The sequence below is a fragment of the Sphaeramia orbicularis genome, chromosome 14 (genome assembly GCF_902148855.1).
Source record: "Sphaeramia orbicularis chromosome 14, fSphaOr1.1, whole genome shotgun sequence".
NCBI lineage: Eukaryota > Metazoa > Chordata > Actinopteri > Kurtiformes > Apogonidae > Sphaeramia > Sphaeramia orbicularis.
This window is the reverse complement of record NC_043970.1, coordinates 36,308,537-36,327,067: the sequence shown is the minus strand read 5'-3', so window position 1 is coordinate 36,327,067 and position 18,531 is coordinate 36,308,537. Positions and strand designations below refer to the sequence as shown.

The following is an 18,531-nucleotide window of genomic DNA, read 5'->3' as shown; positions in this document are numbered from 1 at the left end:
AATGATATAGTGAGGGTTGTCATGATATGATATTGATTTATTCTCATACACATAATTGTGATTATCGATATTGTTGCATATTCTATTAACTCTGTGCCCTCACTGTAGTAGATAATTAATAATGCTTTAATTGAATACAGAGTTTAGAAACATGTAAAAACTGAACATAACAGATATGACACAGCTTAACAATAAAAATCCTGTTATTGAAATGTCAAATGAAGGTATTAAATCGAAATAAACTGTCAATTCTGTATTAAACTCACCGCAGAAGAAGAAATAGGGCTCAGAGAGAAGAGCGGCAGTTAAATGATGTGGAAATGATTAAAGTATGTTATTTCAGTTAACTGGTTTCATGCAGGTGAACGGAGACGATCTTCACGATTATGTAAAATAATGACTGGTATTTCTAGTAATTGCCATGTGGAGATAATGTAGTTGATGTGACAGGCTGAGGTATGGTTTTATAGTGTACGTTTCAAGTCTAGTCAAGTTTTTTGCACCATTCATGAGTAAAAATAGTGAAATCCCTCTTGTATTTTAATGCAATACAGATGTCAAACCCTACATTAGTCCGATCCTAAATGATCTTATCTGTTCCCTACGTAATACGGTCAATGCAGACATTTACAGTATACGGGTAAGAAGCATTACATGTCTGTCTTCCAGCTTATTAGGCTTCAGAAACATGCACCAAAGAAACCACTGACTGATCTGATGGCTGTTTTTTTTTTTTCTCTGCACTAAATGCCAGGAATAGACTCTGATGGAGTCCAGTGTGTGTATTGTCTTGCAACAGTGAACGTTGGGAACTCTCAGCTCGGGGGTATGACGTATGGCGAGGTTTTCCAGGAGGTTGTTTGTGATTTACCGTGTATAAATCGCATGCTTCTACATTTAAAATCAATAAGAATGACATATGGCAACGAGGTGGCATAATAAATATATTCAGCGCTGAGTTTTCCAACAATAACGCCGCAGCTCAATTTGTAGTGTGAATAATTACTTTTAAAATGTGCTGATGCGATGACAGTTATTTATTGTGGGTGATACTTTATTTGTGGCATAATAACAGCGTGTAACTGAAGCAGACAAAAGATTTAGACAGACTGGAGATGAACTAGATTGTGATCTCAGAGAAGCTCAAGTAACTCAGGGGGGAAGTGTTGAAAGTTTGGCGCTTCTGGATCAAGATAGAAGATGCTGCTCTAACCTGAGACTCATCGGTCTCCAGGGGGGGCTTGGTGGGGGTTGGGGTGGTGGTGGGGGGGGCTGAAGGCTGAGATGTGCTCTCTCTCTCTGGAGCTCTGACACATTTCTCTCCCCTCCTGCCATCGTGAGGACGAGCTGCAACTCCAAGCCCAGAGCAGTTATTACGAAACTCTTCCTCTACAGAGAAAGAAGGCAAAAGCTGATGCAAGCATTTCAAGAAGTGGAAGAGGTGGGGAATTAAAATTAAGTGTTTAGATAGTTTCGTGTCCTCTTTTTAGGGACTCATTTTTGACCAAAGTTGCCGCTATCAGGAGTAACCATCATACAGATCTGAGTGACAAAGCTGCATCAGAAAACATTTGACCACAAAGAGATGTTTCTCTCCGGACACGTTTAGGGGCTGCGTTCATTATTGACTAATTGATAAAATAGAAATGACTTGTTCAGTTTGATTTTCACTTTACTGTGGCAGGGAAAGGCATAGAAAACAAAATATATGCATATATACAAATATTTGCGTTTAACAAGACTCACAAAAATGGTAGAAATGAGGAAGAATTGATCAAAAACAAATGTACATCTTGTCTCCTCAGACTGACTTCACATGGAGTTCAGTAAAAAAGAAAATAAATAAAACAAGTAGAAAATAACAAAATAAGCTAAAATGAATAAAATAAGCAATAAAATGAATAAATGTGGATAAACTAAAATAAATATAAATGGATGAAATAATGACCATAAAAAACAAAAATGGATAAAATAATAAGAAAACAAGGGAAAATAATGGAAAGAACAAAAATGATTAAAAATGAACAAAGATGGTTAAATAATGAACAAAATGAACTATGAATATGCTAATTACAGATATTTGTCTCCTGACACATTTAGGACTGCGTTGATTATTGACTAATTGATAAGATAAAAATGACTTGTTCAATTTAATTTTCATTTTACCATGGTAGAGAAAGACATAGAAAACAAAGTATTTGCATTTAACAAGACTCGCAAAAATGGTAGAAATGAGGAAGAATTGATCAAAAACAAATGTACATCTTGTCTCCTCAGACTGACTTCACATGGAGTTCAATAAAAAAGAAAATAAATAAAATGAGAAGAAAATAACAAAATAAGCTAAAATGAATAAAATAAGCAATAAAATGAATAAATGTGGATAGAATGATGAGCAAAATGAATATAAATGGATGAAATAATGAGCATTAAAATTATAAAAAAAAAAAAAAACAAGGGAAAATAATGGAATGAACAAAAATTATTTAAAATGAGCAAAATGAACAAAGACGGTTAAATAATGAACAAACTTAACTATGAATACGCTAAATAAATATGTTTCTCTCCAGACACATTTAGGGCTGCGTTCATTATTGACTAATTAATTAGATAAAAATGACTTGTTCAGTTTGATTTTTATTTTACCATGGCACAGAAAGGCATAGAAAACAAAGTATTTGCATTTAACAAGACTTGTAGAAATGAGGTGTAATTGATCAAAAACACATGTACACTTTGTCTCTTCAGACCGACTTCACTTAGAGCTCAATAAAAAAGAAAATGAATAAAACAAGTACAAAGTAACAAAATAAGCAATAAAATGAATAAATGTTGAACTAAATGAATAATAAATGGATGAAATAATGAGCATAAAAAACAAAAATGGACAATAAATAATTAAAAAAAAAACAAGGGAATATATAAATATATAATATATAAAATGAGCAAAATGAACAAAGACGGTTAAATAATGAACAAAATGAACTATGAATACGCCAAATAAAGATCTTTCTCTCCGGACACGTTTAGGGCTGTGTTCATTATTGACTAATTAATAAGATAAAAATGACTTGTTCAGTTTGATTTTTATTTTACTGTGGCAGAGAAAGGCATAGACAATAAAGTATTTGCATTTAACGAGACTGGTAGAAATGAGGTAGAATTGATCAAAAACACATGTACACTTTGTCTCCTCAGACTGACTTCACTTGGAGTTCAATAAAAAAGAAAATGAATAAAACAAGTAGACAGTAATAACAAAATAAGTAATAAAATGAATAATTGTGGATAGAATGATGAACTAAATATATGAAATAATGAGCATAACAAACAAAAATGGATAAAATAATAAAAAAAAACAAGGGAAAATAATGGAATGAACAAAAATGATTTAATATGAGCAAAATGAACAAAGATGGTTAAATAACGACCAAAATGAACTATGAATATGCTCAATAATCAATAAAATAAATAAAAAATGACAAAGTAATGAGCAAAATGAACAAAAATGGATAAAATAATGAATAAAATAAACACAGCATGCTAAATAACTAAATGAACAAAAATCAGCAAAATAATGGGCTATATTAACAAAAATGGATAAATTAATAAACAGCTTGAACTGAAATGGACAAAGAACATGCAAAATAACTTATAAAATGAATAGAAATTCAAAGATAGAGAAAAAAAGAACAAATGTGGATAAAATAATGAACAAAGTGAACAAGGGGTATACAAAATAATTATAGAATGACCAAAACATATTAGAAGTTGACAAAATAATGAGGAAAAATGGCCAAACATTCATAATGAATGAACAAAATTAGCTAAAATGAATAAAAGATGTACAAAATAATAATAATTTTAAAAAAAGAATGAAATAAGGAGTAAAAAATAAATGTTGAGTAATGAAAAAAATAACTACAAAATAATGAGCAAAATTTACAAAAAAAAAAGTTGATATAATTATCAACAAAATGAACAGAAATTGACAATGAATACACTAGTAATACATAAAATGAACACAAATGGACAAAGTATGGCATTGTATTTTTTTTTGTCAACGTTGATGCAGCATCAGCATTGATGACATAAAACTGACTGATCTATATGTGTCACTATAATAAAGATGTTTAATAAATGTATAGAATTTGTTTCCGCTGGAGGATAGGTTGATGAAAGACTGTAAGACAGTTCAGTTATTAATTTCTAATGAAGATTCCTTTGTTTCCCTGCTCAAAGGGGACTAAATAACAACTAAAACAAAATAAACAATCAGTAAACATGTGTATTATCCTGGGTCCTGAACATCCCAGTCGGATCCTCGTATCTGGAACATACGTGTTCCTCTTACATAATCATGTGGTTCTGCCTTCTGTCTACGATGCTCACATTTGTAGAACATCACCGATCAATATCAAATATCATGGATTATTACAATTCTGTGCCTGTGTAATAATACTGGTTGTCTTTATCATCATTTTAACAGATTTTATTATTAGAAGCTGATAATTTTTTGGTTTGCATTAAATTGGCTGGTTATAATTATCACATAAATACAATATTGTCATTACTTATTGATAATTTTACAGAATCTCTATTCACTTGTACAAAAATAGTTTGATAAAACACTATAAGAAATAACATTTCTTGTCTCATTCTTACTATCCCTCAATGGTGCCATTTATTTAGATTTTGTACCAATATTTCAGTGATGAGCTTGTAACATATCTGCCCCATTTTTGTCCATAGTACATTTTAATGTAATTTTGCACCACATTTACATATTTAATTGATGGAGCTTTGTGTGCTATATAGAGAAATATACTGGGACACATTGAGATCATGTGTTTTTCAGGTGAAAATGTCATAAGAATTTTATCTCAATAAACAATAAACATTTTTATTTTGCCTTTAATTTTGTGTACATTAACATCTGTGTTAACAAAATCCTTAATTTTGTTTACAATTAATTTTGCTGAATGTTAAATTACATTATTATATCATTATTTATGTCATTATATTTCTTTTAACCCTCGAACATCTAAACATTCAGTGGATCTACTGATAAAAAATGTTTAATAACTTCTAAACCACTTATTCTATCAATCCATGTAAATAATTGGTGTAAAATGTAGTTTGTCATCTTTTCATGGTCATCAGATATGACACATTCGGACGTTCAGAGGCTTCATAGTTACCGTGGAAACACCATCATCTTCTACAACATTGATTCACCAGTAAAACCCATGGCAGTGGATGGAGACACTTGTTATAATATTGAGTTAATGATATGTTTAGCAGAAAAAGTCATTTATTCCTTATTTATATCTATATTGATATAATAACCTTTGAATTTACTCTGAGTTTTTATGAACATCTACATAATCAGTGAATTAAACATAGGAAAATACCTGAATTTGACTGAAAAATGCAAACTGCAGTGTGAAGAATTTATTTGGAGGTCACAACAAAAATTATTCTAGTTCTTTTAAGGGTAAAATAATTATTAAAATCGTTGTAAATGTTCTTCCTCTAGATTTCTGAAATATTTGTCACATTTTGCCCATAAATAATCATCTTAAACCACAAGTCACCGTGTGATTTCTACAACTCCTCACTCAAGAAAACAGAAAAAAACAGCCTTTAAATAGAAATGTTAATGCACATTTATGATGATAATTACTGACACGATAATTTTTTTCATAATATTACTAATCTGCTGTAGATGATGATGATGTGTCCCAATATTTTTGTCCATATAGTATGCATTTAAGTCATGTCATATATATCTATTCCATTTTATTTACAAAACGGTAATGAAAATATGATTAATTTTGTATATTTCAGACTTCTGTGCCAATAATTCTAACTTTCTTGTTGTGTATAATTAAACTAATTAAGCGACTCATGCAACACTGGTGAGGTCACGTTCACAGAAAACGGGATAATATCATAATTATTTGTGAAAATTAAATGTTGATGTGTATTTCAATCACAGGATGTTTTGACGTTCGCCTGGAGATTCTCTGTTTTAGTTTTACAGACAGTGTTATAGCATTATAGATCTCCTAGTAGTTTATTTGTTTTTGTAAACTTTATTTAATCTCTGATGATAATGAAGTGAAGGTGTCATTTGCAGGAGTAAATGGTAGAAAAAAAAAAGTAACCTCACAATTAGAATTTACAGTCAGAATATGGTATTCAGTGCAAAAACAAACAAACATTCAGTAAAACAATTAAAATAAGTATCAGTTGAAACAAGGACAATTCTTATTAAAAATAAAGTGACGTATTCTGTAATTAATCCTCATTTTACATGCCTTTAAAACCTCGACAGTCGATCTGTAGCCGTTACATTTCATGATTGATGCATGTGCTGATGCTCGAGTCCACAACAGGTTAACTGCCGGTACTTGGAGGCTTCAGTCTGTCACTTTGTCACTTGAAGAATGACCGGCCTGCACCTCCCAGCCTCGCCATGAAGCGCCAACTGCGCTCCTGTGGGGTCCGCAAGAGCTTTCATTCACGGGAGCATCTGTTTGTCTTTCAGTCCTGTTTGGATTTTTATTTACTTTAGTCATGCTTAGTAAAATCAGGCATGTATGTGGTATTAAAAAGGTCATGTCAGGTGACCTTTCCCACCTCCTTGTCCACACTCATCCTGATTCTTCAAGTGGCCTATTGACTTTTAACAAAACATTACACATCTGACATGAAACCGGGTATAATTTCACTGATTTCAGTATTTGGAGTGCATCATGTAGTCTTGTTATTTAAGATGCTGATCTTAAAATAATTCTAAAATAAAATATCCGGCCTCAGAAGCCATTAAATAGTCTTAAATTTGATGGGTGAGGTCTTAACTACCACAAGCATTGTATTTAATATAGTTTTCTTTTATTTTATTCGACAGTTATTCGCACATTTTATTCATATTTTAATTTAATTTCATTTATTTATTTGTATCAGACATGTAAATAGTTACAGTCCATAGAGTATAATAAACATTAAAACAATAATAATAAAAAGGGGTTATAAATATAAAAACAATACGCATGCACACACCCTATCTTCAATAACAAGTATAAAGATGCTGGTGCCAGTATTTAACAAGTGTAGAATCTGCATAAAAGTCAGAGTTAACAATTGTAAAAATCACAACATTTCTAGAGTGACTTAAACGCAGTATAAAATTCAAAATTGCTTTCCGTAACATCTCATAATAAGAGCGAACATTATTAAAACAGAACATACCACTAGCCCTACAGCTACGATAAAAACCATGTATAATACGGAATGCATTGTTAAAAGCCACTCTGACTGAGTGAACAGTACAACGTTTAAAATTAACCCATAAGTAACAGAGATAAATATTCGAGCAAAAAGATATGAACAATTTATTCTTAACAGTAGCGGAACAAAAATAAAACCTGCGAGAGATAAAATTACTCCTGCCATAAAGACTCCTAACCTTAGTTATGACTTCATATACAAATAAATAAACAATGCATAATTAAAAGGAAGTGCAGGATATAAGACATAATAATAGAAAGTAATAGTATGATTAAGTAATTATGGTAAAATACACAACACTTTCTAATAATCGTATTCCTGTGTAAAACCATACATTAAAGTGACAGCAAATAATAATAGTAATTCCTCTGACAAAATGTGATGATATTCCTTCTGAATTACATCTCATGATAATTCGTGTTTGTTCTGTTATTTTCAGTCATATTCATTGTAATTAAAGAGCAGTAAATTGGTGAAAGGGGCTGAGCCGGGGAGGGCGATACAAAAGGGAGAGTGTCTTAAACATCATGAAGGCCCGAATAAAGAACTCGCTGTTGTATCACCTGTTTCCACAGCTCGGGTCCTTCACCATGGCAACGGAATGCCTGTTGGGTCGTCAGTGTCGGTGTAAAAAGAAGCTTCGACGAGAAACAAATGTGTGTTTAGTCTATTAGAGCTGCGAGGCAGGGACCGGCTCGGTACTAGAGCGCTGAAAGAGTTACATCATTGAGGAGGAATCCTTTTCCCCCCTGTGGCTCGCTATCCAAGCAGAGTTCTTTCTTTCAGCTGTTTCTCTGTTGATTGTGTAAATGGGGGAGGCGAGGAATAGCTTAGTAATTGGGTCTCTTTGTGAAATGTCAAGGAACATTTCTCACTGCCAAGACATCTTAATATAAATGTAGATTTTCGTCCAGTCACAAGCAAATTTCTCAAATCTGTTCGCCAAGGACCCACTCGGAGCACATTAGAGTAACTGATCACTTTGTTTGTCCTCATCTCTCTGAACAGGAACAACAGAACGCGTCTGTCTGATACAGGGTACAGTCGAAGCCCTTAATGGCGTCCACAACTTCATCGCAGAGAAGGTCCGCGAGATGCCCCAGAGCGCCCAGAAACCTGAGCCAGTCAGTATACTGCAGCCGCAAACCACCGTCAACCCCGACCGCGTCAAACAGGTGAGACGTCTGTGAAATCTGAAAAAAAATCTTCATCAGAAAGGAGCTGAAAAAGGCATAAATAAAATCAAAATGCCCTGTGATGTGAAGAAATCTGCTCAGCTAGATAGAATAAAGCACTATGCATAAATCTAGCAAAAAAAAAAATATTGTAATTTAAGCGAGTTGTGCTTAGTCCTCAGCTGAAAAGCCATTGTTTTATCTTGCTGCTGATTAAATCTAGCTCAGTAATATTTGGAATCTCATTAATACATAGTTAGATAGATTTTCATAGGCTACTTTTCTATTGTAAAACATGCTCTGCAAGATTGGTTTTCTTTTTAGAATTAAAAAATAACACTCTTTTCCCAGAAACAGTTGGTTTTTCCTTGAATTCATTTTTGTACTGAAGGAAGATTATAATTAACAAAAACTGAAGCTAAAACCCGCAGTGAAAACAGGATTTGTTCAAGCTGAAATTATACTATAAACATTTAAAAAAGCAAAGTAAAGTAAAATCTGCTATGAACAATGCAATCTGAGCTAAAACAACATGTAATTCCACATCATAATGACTTATACCGAACAAAAATAAAACAGCTTTGCACCTTTTAATAAAACAGATTAATCAGTATTGATGATTGACACAATTAATGTCAAATTATTATTTCTAAATTTTAATGGCTGATTTGAGTGCATGCTCCAATGTCCTGGCCTTTTCCTCTGTTTTTAGGTGAAACAGTCTAGACAATACACTGGAGTATTACATGTTTTTCAGCCTCTATGAAACAAAATCTTTTCACAGAATAACTGAAAAGCCAAAACCAAACCTAAATAAAAACTTGTCAGATTGCACGGTGCACAATCTGAAACTGAACTGAAATCAAAACCCGGACTCAAAGACTAAATACAGATAAAAATAAATGAAAATTTCAACACTAAAATAACTCTGGTCGTTAATTTAATGGGTGTACTGTGCTAATCGCTACTAAAAGCTAGTTGACTTTACGGGTCATGAATGTGTGTGGTCACTGGTGCTGAATGGTTCACTTCCAGGACACCTTGTTTATTAGTTGCCAGTCTTACTTGTTCTTTGGGCCACGACCCAGAGCCTGGTAGGGTCAGGAAAATGTGAGGGTATGTGGTTATTTTTACATACAGTCTTTCATAGCTAGACAGAGCTGTGTGGCAGCTGCAGCCTTAACCCCTGGGATTAACAAATCGCTGAGTAAAGCGGGGGCTGGTATAGTACTCTGACTCAGTGTGTCCCTCTTTCTGTCGGCCATTTATGCTGTTCAATCTTTCTCTTGTTACTGTTTATTGCCATTTTAATCTTTTTATTTTTTCACAGGCTAAATTGATAGTGCCCAATAGCACAGCTGGGCTGATCATTGGCAAAGGTGGAGCCACAGTAAAGGCAGTGATGGAGCAGTCAGGGGCTTGGGTGCAGCTCTCCCAGAAGCCCGAGGGCATCAACCTTCAGGAGCGGGTGGTGACCATCAGTGGTGAGCCAGAGCAGAACCGCAAAGCTGTGGAAATCATAGTCCAGAAGATCCAGGAGGACCCGCAGAGCAGCAGCTGCCTCAACATCAGCTACTCCAACGTGTCCGGTCCTGTGGCCAACTCCAACCCCACAGGCTCCCCCTACGCCAACACGGCCGAGGTGCTGCCCAACGCCGCAGCAGCGGCCGCCACTGCCTCCAGCCTCCTGGGCCAGGCCGGTTTGACAGGAATGGGCGCCTTCCCTGCCGCCATGTCCAGCTTCTCTGGCAATGATCTGTTGGCCATCACCTCAGCCCTCAACACTCTGGCCAGCTACGGCTACAACACCAACACCCTCGGCCTGGGCCTCAACCCTGCAGCTGCTTCTGGGGTCCTTGCTGCAGTAGCGGCGAGTGCCAACCCGGCTGCTGCAGCGGCGGCGAACCTACTGGCCTCCTACGCCAGCGATGCCTCCAGCAGCGCTGGCCACCCTGCGACGGGCCTCGGTGGGTTTTCCCTGGGTTCTCTAGCTGCTGCTACAGGGGCTTCCAATGGTTACCTAAATGCTTCATCCCCACTGATGGCCTCCTCCCTGTTGGCAACAGAGAAGCTGGCGGACGGGGCCAAGGACGTGGTTGAGATTGCAGTGCCCGAGAATCTGGTTGGTGCCATTTTGGGGAAAGGAGGGAAAACGCTGGTAGAGTACCAGGAGCTAACAGGAGCTCGCATCCAGATCTCCAAAAAGGGGGAGTTCATCCCTGGTACTCGGAACCGTAAAGTTACCATAACAGGGTCGCCAGCCGCTACACAAGCAGCGCAGTATCTGATCAGCCAGCGGATCACGTACGAGCAGGGCGTGCGCGCTACCAACCCACAAAAGGTGGGCTAAAAGGAAAAAGAAGAGGAATGAAGGAAAGGATGAAGACAGAGATAGAGGGGAATTGAGAGGTTCACATTGAATAGAAAAAAGAATCGTCCAAATATCTGTTCAATATTTCAGTATCAAATGAGAGAATCACAAAGGAGGAGGTGGGGGAGACAACCAAGATAAGTGTGTGTGATATGTGAATGTGTTTTTAGGACTGACGTCCTGATGTTTTTTAAAAGTTTGTGTCGAGTCCTTTTGACGATGGTGATCAGAGTAAGCTGAACTGGTCCACTGCCAAGCTGCAGATTTAAGGGTGAGGCCACAGAGTTTCACCCACTCCAAAACCTCATAGCTGTTTTTATTTTCCTTGTTTTTTTTTTTTTTTTCTCGGTTTTGTTGACTTGGGTTTTAATTTCAGTTGCAAACCTCAGCTCCCGGTGAGTTGAGAATGCCAGTTGAAGTTCCAGCCAGCTAGTAGAGCTGTTTCACAAACCTTGCTCTTTGTACACAATGCAGATGGCGTTGTTAACAGGGGAGAGGTTTTACGACAAGCACCTGAGGTCATCTCAGTCTATGGGGGAGCAATCTGAGTATAATTTCTTTAAAGAAATCATATCTATGTTGCCATATGTTGAATTCTGGCTCATATCATAATTGAAGTTTCTAAATTTGGGTATTTTATATTTTCATCCATTATTTATTGACATGGTCTCATTCAAACACAAATAGATTATTTAAACCTGTGAATGCAGGTTGATCTGAATGTAAAAACAATATTAGCCTATTGCTATTTTTTATTTACAGGGATCAAATATTGTGTTGCAGTGAAAGAAATGTATAATTCAAACCCAGTCTGAACTTCACAGTTGCTGTATGCAAGTATAGTTCAGGGGTTAAATAATCAATGTGAGAGGATAGAGGAGACACACAGGAATGTATAAATATATTTTACATGAACACACATAGATGACGCTCCCACAAACGCACAAACACTGAAACATAATCACATATTCAATCACAGCTACGAACACAGAGAAATATGTTGTTGTTTAACCCTTTCTTGGTGCTATAGGATTAGGTTTCTATCTCCTTTACCATGAAATCAGAATTTTTACTGGCGACTATTCTCCTTACTTGATGTGAAAGAGTGTCGTCCAGCCATTAGTAGCCCATTGGATCTGACCCAGCCTCTCACTTAATGACCGAGGATTGATTTCAGCATTTCATGATGAAAAGCAATCCAGTTTTAACCGAATAGCTCATCGCTACGAGTACAGGTGTTGTTTTTGTTTTGTTTTAATTTTTCTAAAAATTGGCCTTTATCTAGATTTTATCTGACAACAGTTTTGCCTTAGTCGCATATTTGTAAAACCCAAGAATTAACCTGAAGGTCAGACTACCTTCCTCCTGAAGCAGTGTCTAACCAGTTCAGATCGCAAAGGGAACAAAGCACTACAAACGCATTTTGATAAGAAAAGCTGTATGAACCAATATCTGTGAACAAAGAAACTATTGCCTTTACATTAAGGGTACCAAATAGTCAGGAGACATACACTAATGAGAGGGAAGTAGAATGACACTTGAAAAGAAGGTTTGGACTCAGTTTTTCTGAGCCATCCTTCCCAATTTGCATCAAGACAAAAAAAAAAAAAAGAGATTCTGCAGTTCATCCAGGCAGTCTGTTATTGCTCCCACAACATGTTAACGCTCACTAACTTCAGGTGGAGCACGTAATAAAACATCGCTAAAATGTTTTGGCATCGTTGTCTTTTATGGGCAATTGTTTGTTAAATGCAGGGAGGCTAATTGTCTAGAGCATTTCCAAGCACTGGAAGATTATCTTGGCTTCCTTCTGTGCTGCTATCCATGGTATTCATCCTGAGTACACTGGGTCTCTGAAGACTGCACTGTGAGACATTAAGAACACAAAATGTAAAGTGTGTCTGTCCCTGCTGGGATGTGAGTTTATATTTTAATGTGCACATCTATGTCACATACACAAGACCTACCAATATGAAAGGAATATCTCCATAGGAGCATTTATCCTCCAGCGTCTTGTGATGTTTCTGTTTACTAGTACCAATGCACTGCACTTGAATTAGCGGACGTTTTCTGATCAGCGAACCACAAATTACTCCCGCCACATTTTTTCCTGCACTGTATTTCTCCAGTCCTATTTCGTCCACTTCCCGGCTCCAAAAGGCATCTTTCAATTGTCCGCCATCAACCCAAGCTCTATGATCAGCTTCCTGAATAAACGTGGCTGTGAGGGTTGGTGCTGAGTAGTGTCCAAGAAAATCCCAACCGCTCCCTGTCTTTTTGGAAAATTTAATGAATAGCCTTTTGCTCTTTTCATTCTCATAAGTCATGTTTGATCGTAAATGGATCTGAAAGTGTTTGAAATAACTCTTTGTGTCTGAACATTATGCACGGCAATTGCAACAGTGAGCCTTTTTCCCTGACTGAAGTCTTTCCTTTCACTTCGTGTGTGGAAGTCTTCACAGTCATCCATAACTACAATCTGGCCGCTCGTGAAATCATAGCATAAGATTACCTTTTACTGCCCAAGATTTTAGCATATAATAAGATACAAGCACAAAACAAGGGGATGTTTATCAATGCAACTGGACTGCTTGACTGCAGGGAGCTCTCCTTCTCAACGCTCTCTGATCAATACATTGTGCCAAATACTATTTCTCTTTGCCCCTCATTAACTTTCCTCTTTCTCTCAACATTTTATTCCCCCTGCATGTTTCCGTTTCTGCCACTCTTAGATTCCTCCTGTGTCCTTATCCGTCTGTGCTTCCTCCTACACTGTGCTCTCCCCCTCTTTCTCCTTCCTCCTGTCTTGTCTTCTCATGGGCGGTGTGTTTGGTGTGCTGCTGGTGGGAGTTATGCACTATAGGTCATAAGGGTATGAAAATGTTTTCCCAGGCCGCAGAGTTCACATGGCTAAAATGCACAGAAAACACCTGCCTCCAAAAACTGTGACACTCACAAGACCAACCAGCAATGTTAGCTCAAAGTATCAAATTCCCTCTATAAGAAGAACAAGTAGGATTTAGAAAGACCATCAACTATGGCCTCTTTTATGGAAGAGAAAGCGTTGTTTTTTTTTTCCAAAAGAAGGCAAATCTTGGTTGAATAAATACTTAAAAGCCGGCTGAACAAACTGAACTCAAGCTTCAGCCGCTAAACAAAGCATAGTAAGGACAGGATGCATACGTAGAGTGAGAGTAAGGTGGGAACTTGTTTGTGACCTCAAGCCGAAACAATGACATCCTTTATGCATATCCTCTTATCTGAAAATGACTAGAATTCATTTCTGTGGAATACAATATGTCATGTCATATGATCTATATGTACTTTATTGTAGCTATTCTAGTTTGTAGTCCAAATGCAGTCCAGCGTTGTCGATACAATGTGAACTATGTTATATTTGTGTGGATGATGAGAGTGCCAACTAAGCCTGATTAAGATTAGCTTCGCGATTTGTTTGTGCATTATGATGACTCATCATCAAGCCGGTGGTGTCCATATTTCTGTCATTGATGATTTAGTTTGACAGTAAGAAAATGTAAAGAATATTGGAAGCAATATAGTAGCATGTTGTCCTGTTTTGTGTTTTATGTCTGTTGTATGAACCTTTGAAATTACTAAGATTTTGAATGAATAGGTTTACATGTACTTTTTGTAAGTTATGAAAATGCTGCTATTTGATAAGTAAACTATACAAAATATTTTAGTTGAAAAGATGTCTGGTCTGTTGATTAGAAACATGCTCTAAAAGGCTGGAGCATAAAACGAGGTGTATAGAATACTATACAGTATTGGTAAGATAGTAAAAGTAATAATAGACTCCATAGTACAACCTGTGCCAAACTAGACCTCCGCAGCTTCTGAAATTGTAGATGTGCGATCAAATGTTAGATATCAATAACTTGTTTAGAAGTGCTGATCAAGTGCCAATCAAACACTGTCTTTTAAGTTAAGAAAAGATAATCAAATACATTACTTAAGAAAACAAAGGACAAAGAACTTTTTGTGCATTGTTTTATCCCATAGGTACATAGAGTAAGAGTTAAAGATTGTGATTTTTATGGATCCATGTTGTTTTACACTCCATGCATCCCTTGTGTGTTTGTTTGACCTGTGGCTTAAGTACTGCTGTTTTCTCACAAATGTCTCTATAGGCCAGCATGGACTAAGCATAACATGTTATAAGCATTCATAACATAGCCATTAACGATCAAAAATGTGTTTGTGGAGTTAGGTGTTATCTTTTTGCACGTCTTCTATTGCATGGTATCAAAGTGAATTATGGAGGAAAAAATTAACAAAAATTTGCGAGGGTGTCTCGCAAACATTCAAAGACATAACGCTGCATGCAGTCAAATGTAAAGCACTTAAGTTTACTCGCCTCATGTTAAAAAAAAAAAAAGTTGTTTTTTTTATGTTGTGAGTTGGGAAGGAGCTCATTATTGTCATGTTGGCCCGAAAAAAAAAAAAAAGACACACGCATATATATCAGATCGATTTCTCATCAGTCATATCTCTACATGTCATCAGAGAAGATATTTAGATTTTTAGGTACAGTGAGGAGTATTACAAATGTGAAACAAGCAAACGTGAAAATGTTACTCAGTGCATTGGCTCCTTGTGTTTTGCTCTTTTAGGATATCAGACATGCATTTCTTTTAGAAACAGATTGAACCTCATACAACCTGTCCCATAATTTTTTAAATAATTTTTTTCTATATCACAGCTTGAAAGCCCAGATCTAATCTATGAATGTACCCATTTACTCTTTTACTATTATTTCTGTCGAATGTTATTGGTATTTAATGTAAATTCAGGGCAGGAATGTCAACTACATGTAGAGTTAATATCTATGTCAATAACAGATTTTCAGCTATAGTCAGGTAGGCCTCCCACGGCCATAGTCATGAACCAGATATGTTTTAACACAACTTCCGATTCGCTGTCAACATTATCTTGTTTGTTTGGTGTTGCATAAATGCACTTTACTGATCAGTGGGTCATAATGGGTGTTAAATGAAGTGAACCATGTTGGCTTTCAACAGTTGTTTTATTCTTTTGTCATAATCTGATGATTTGCTCTGATGTTACTTTTTTTTTTTTTTTTTTTTAGTTTTTAGTTGCTTTATTGATTATATTCCCTGATCCTGTTGGGTCTCATGAATGATGGAAAGGGCTGGAGTCTCAGACGTAATAGAAGAGTAGCACCTGTTTCCTCACTCGAAGGCTTCTCCTTCACATTCCCTTCAGCAGAGGTTTGTGTCAATCACCGAGTGCTTTGTTTTTAACCAACACATGAAACCAGGAGGGATCTTTGATTTTGTCCTTTTGCGTCCTGTTAAGACCTAAATTACACTTTAGAAAATTACTGTGTTGTTTTTTTTTTCTCCTGTTCTGTATTTTCTTCAACAAATTGGAACTGAAACACTGGGCTGAAGATATTAAACAATGCGTTTCAAGGTCTTGCTGATATAACAGCCAGAGCTGAGACATAATTGGCACCAGCAAAATGAAGATTCTGCCATCTCGACGTGATGAAAACCAGAGGAAACACATTAGACGTATTAGACTTTGAAAGGCCTAGTTACAGAATGATATTTCTGTCTCATAATTTTGTGTTATAAACCCCTGTTGTTGCATAAACAGCTTTGCATCGGAAACAAATTACAGTATCATTCCAAGTAGATTTGTTCTGTTTTTTTTCTTTTTTTTGTTTTTTTAATTTAATTTTCACTCCAAATGTATTCTGGACTTTAATCTGCCCCCACGGAGCCCTTTCACAAGAAGGCTAGGACTGGTTTTTAATCTACAAACTGGCAAAGGCTGCTTGCTCTTCTCTTAAAAACCTCTTCTACTCGAGTCTCACTTTTTCAGCCTACATGACATCACGATTTGTGTTTCATTACACCGAGCGCCTGCTACTGTGTCCACCCTTTAAGGTATTTCTGAGCCCTTTCGTCTGAGAAAATACAGGATTCTTGCCAAACATGAGGCCATTTATTTTTATTTTTATTTGTCTGAACCTCCCATGAACTTTGTTCTCCATCCCCCAAGAACTCATATATGTGTTGGATATTTTAATGCCACTTTTACTGTCAAACTCTGCAAGACTGTTTTTCTTTTTTGTTTGTTTTTTGTTTGTTCTCTGGTTTATCGGGACTATTCTGCAGGGTTGAACGCTTGCTTAGGTGTAAACTGACGAAAGCATGCCAGTACCTTGCAAACATTTTCATTGTAAAAGTTTTCTTTTCTTTTCTTTTCTTTTCTAGAGGTTTGGTTTTACTTCAGTTAACCTCTTTTTCTTTCCATCTCAGAAAAAAAATGGACTGACAGCATAAGATCAAATATTCCAACCAACCGAAGATAAAGTGATGTTTTGTTGATTGGGTACATTTCTCTTTGATATTAATGACAATGGTTATGTGTTTCATTTGTGACGAGGAGAATATGTGAAAGTCCGCAGTGTTAACTACCTATAAGGGCTTTCTAGGACAGCATTTATATGTCTTTTAAAGTGAAAAAGTCCTCTGAATATATTGAAAAATTAGAGGAAAATGCCTTCTTGTGCCATTTTAGAAGAAGTGTGAAAGCTTTTTATGGCAAATATTTGTCAGCAAGAGTGCCAAATAATTCCATACTGAGCCAAAAGGCAGCCAGCCTACATAACTAAATGTTAAATCACTGGAATGGTTACGTCCCATTTCCACTCCCCCTGAAAAACATCACCCTAATTGTATGACGTTTGAGCTCATGTACCATTATTGTTATGCTGCCAGTCTGTTTTCTGCTTTTGTCAGAGAAACATCTCAGAAGCAGTATATTTTCTAAATGATACACTGTTGATAAAAAAGACAACAGCTACTACGGTGAGGGAATGAGAGGATTTTACAAGTGTCATTTGTGTTTTTATTATGAGTTTCTTTGACCATTATTCATTAATAGATTTAAGGGTAATGACTATTTAATGTAACTGTAGTACTGTGTTTGTAAAAGAAATTCAGTGAGTTGTGTTTTATGACTCGTGGACTACCAGTGAAGTCAGCATTTCAGTGTTAATAATTGAATTGTTTTTTAAAGATTATTTTTGCGACGGCAACAAAGAGTCATTATAAATGTTCATTTTAACATCACTTGTCTTCTGTTCTTTTTGTTCTCCGCCTGGTCGACTCTGTCTCGTCTGAGTCAAAGGTCGAGTGTTTACACGATAACAGCCGACACATTTTATGAATAGATCTGGAGTGAGGAGTCTGAGCACATATTAATTTGGAATAATAGGTATGTTTACAAAGGTGCAAAGTCCATACAATCAGAAATCAGACTGTTTGGCTGCATCAATTATATAGTGAATAGTAGCATAAATGTCTTAGATGCAGGGTGTGTTTAAATGTTTTTGTTGCTTTAGGGTAGCAGTGAATTTGGTCATTGCCCTACAAATAGGATCGAGAGTAGCAAAATGGAAAAATAAATGGAAAGATTATGGGATTTTTGTAAGCGCGTCCACACAGGTGTTTTCATTCATTTTGTCTGATTAAACATCTGCTCAGGTTGGAATCGGGCTGAGCTACGCTGGCAGCAGACTGCTTTTACTCTCAGGAGACATTTTAACCTCACATATAAGACAAAGCAGAAGGGCTGCTTCATAAATGTATTAAAGGCTAGTCTGTGGTATCTTGGTTAGACAGTTTAACCCTA

At 36.2% G+C, this 18,531-nt stretch overlaps 1 protein-coding gene across 2 annotated transcripts in view; it reads left to right on the top strand.

The window, feature by feature from the left end:
* The window catches only part of nova1 (NOVA alternative splicing regulator 1), a 33,467-nt gene extending 15,498 nt beyond the window's left edge, over window positions 1-17,969 (top strand). For both annotated transcript variants that reach the window (XM_030153802.1, XM_030153804.1), the window contains exons 3-4: window positions 8,305-8,471; window positions 9,802-17,969. In XM_030153802.1, coding sequence (XP_030009662.1) covers window positions 8,305-8,471; window positions 9,802-10,821 — 1,187 coding nt within the window. In that variant the 3' untranslated portion in view covers window positions 10,822-17,969. The remainder of the gene's footprint in view (window positions 1-8,304; window positions 8,472-9,801) is intronic.
* Window positions 17,970-18,531: the final 562 nt, after the last annotated feature.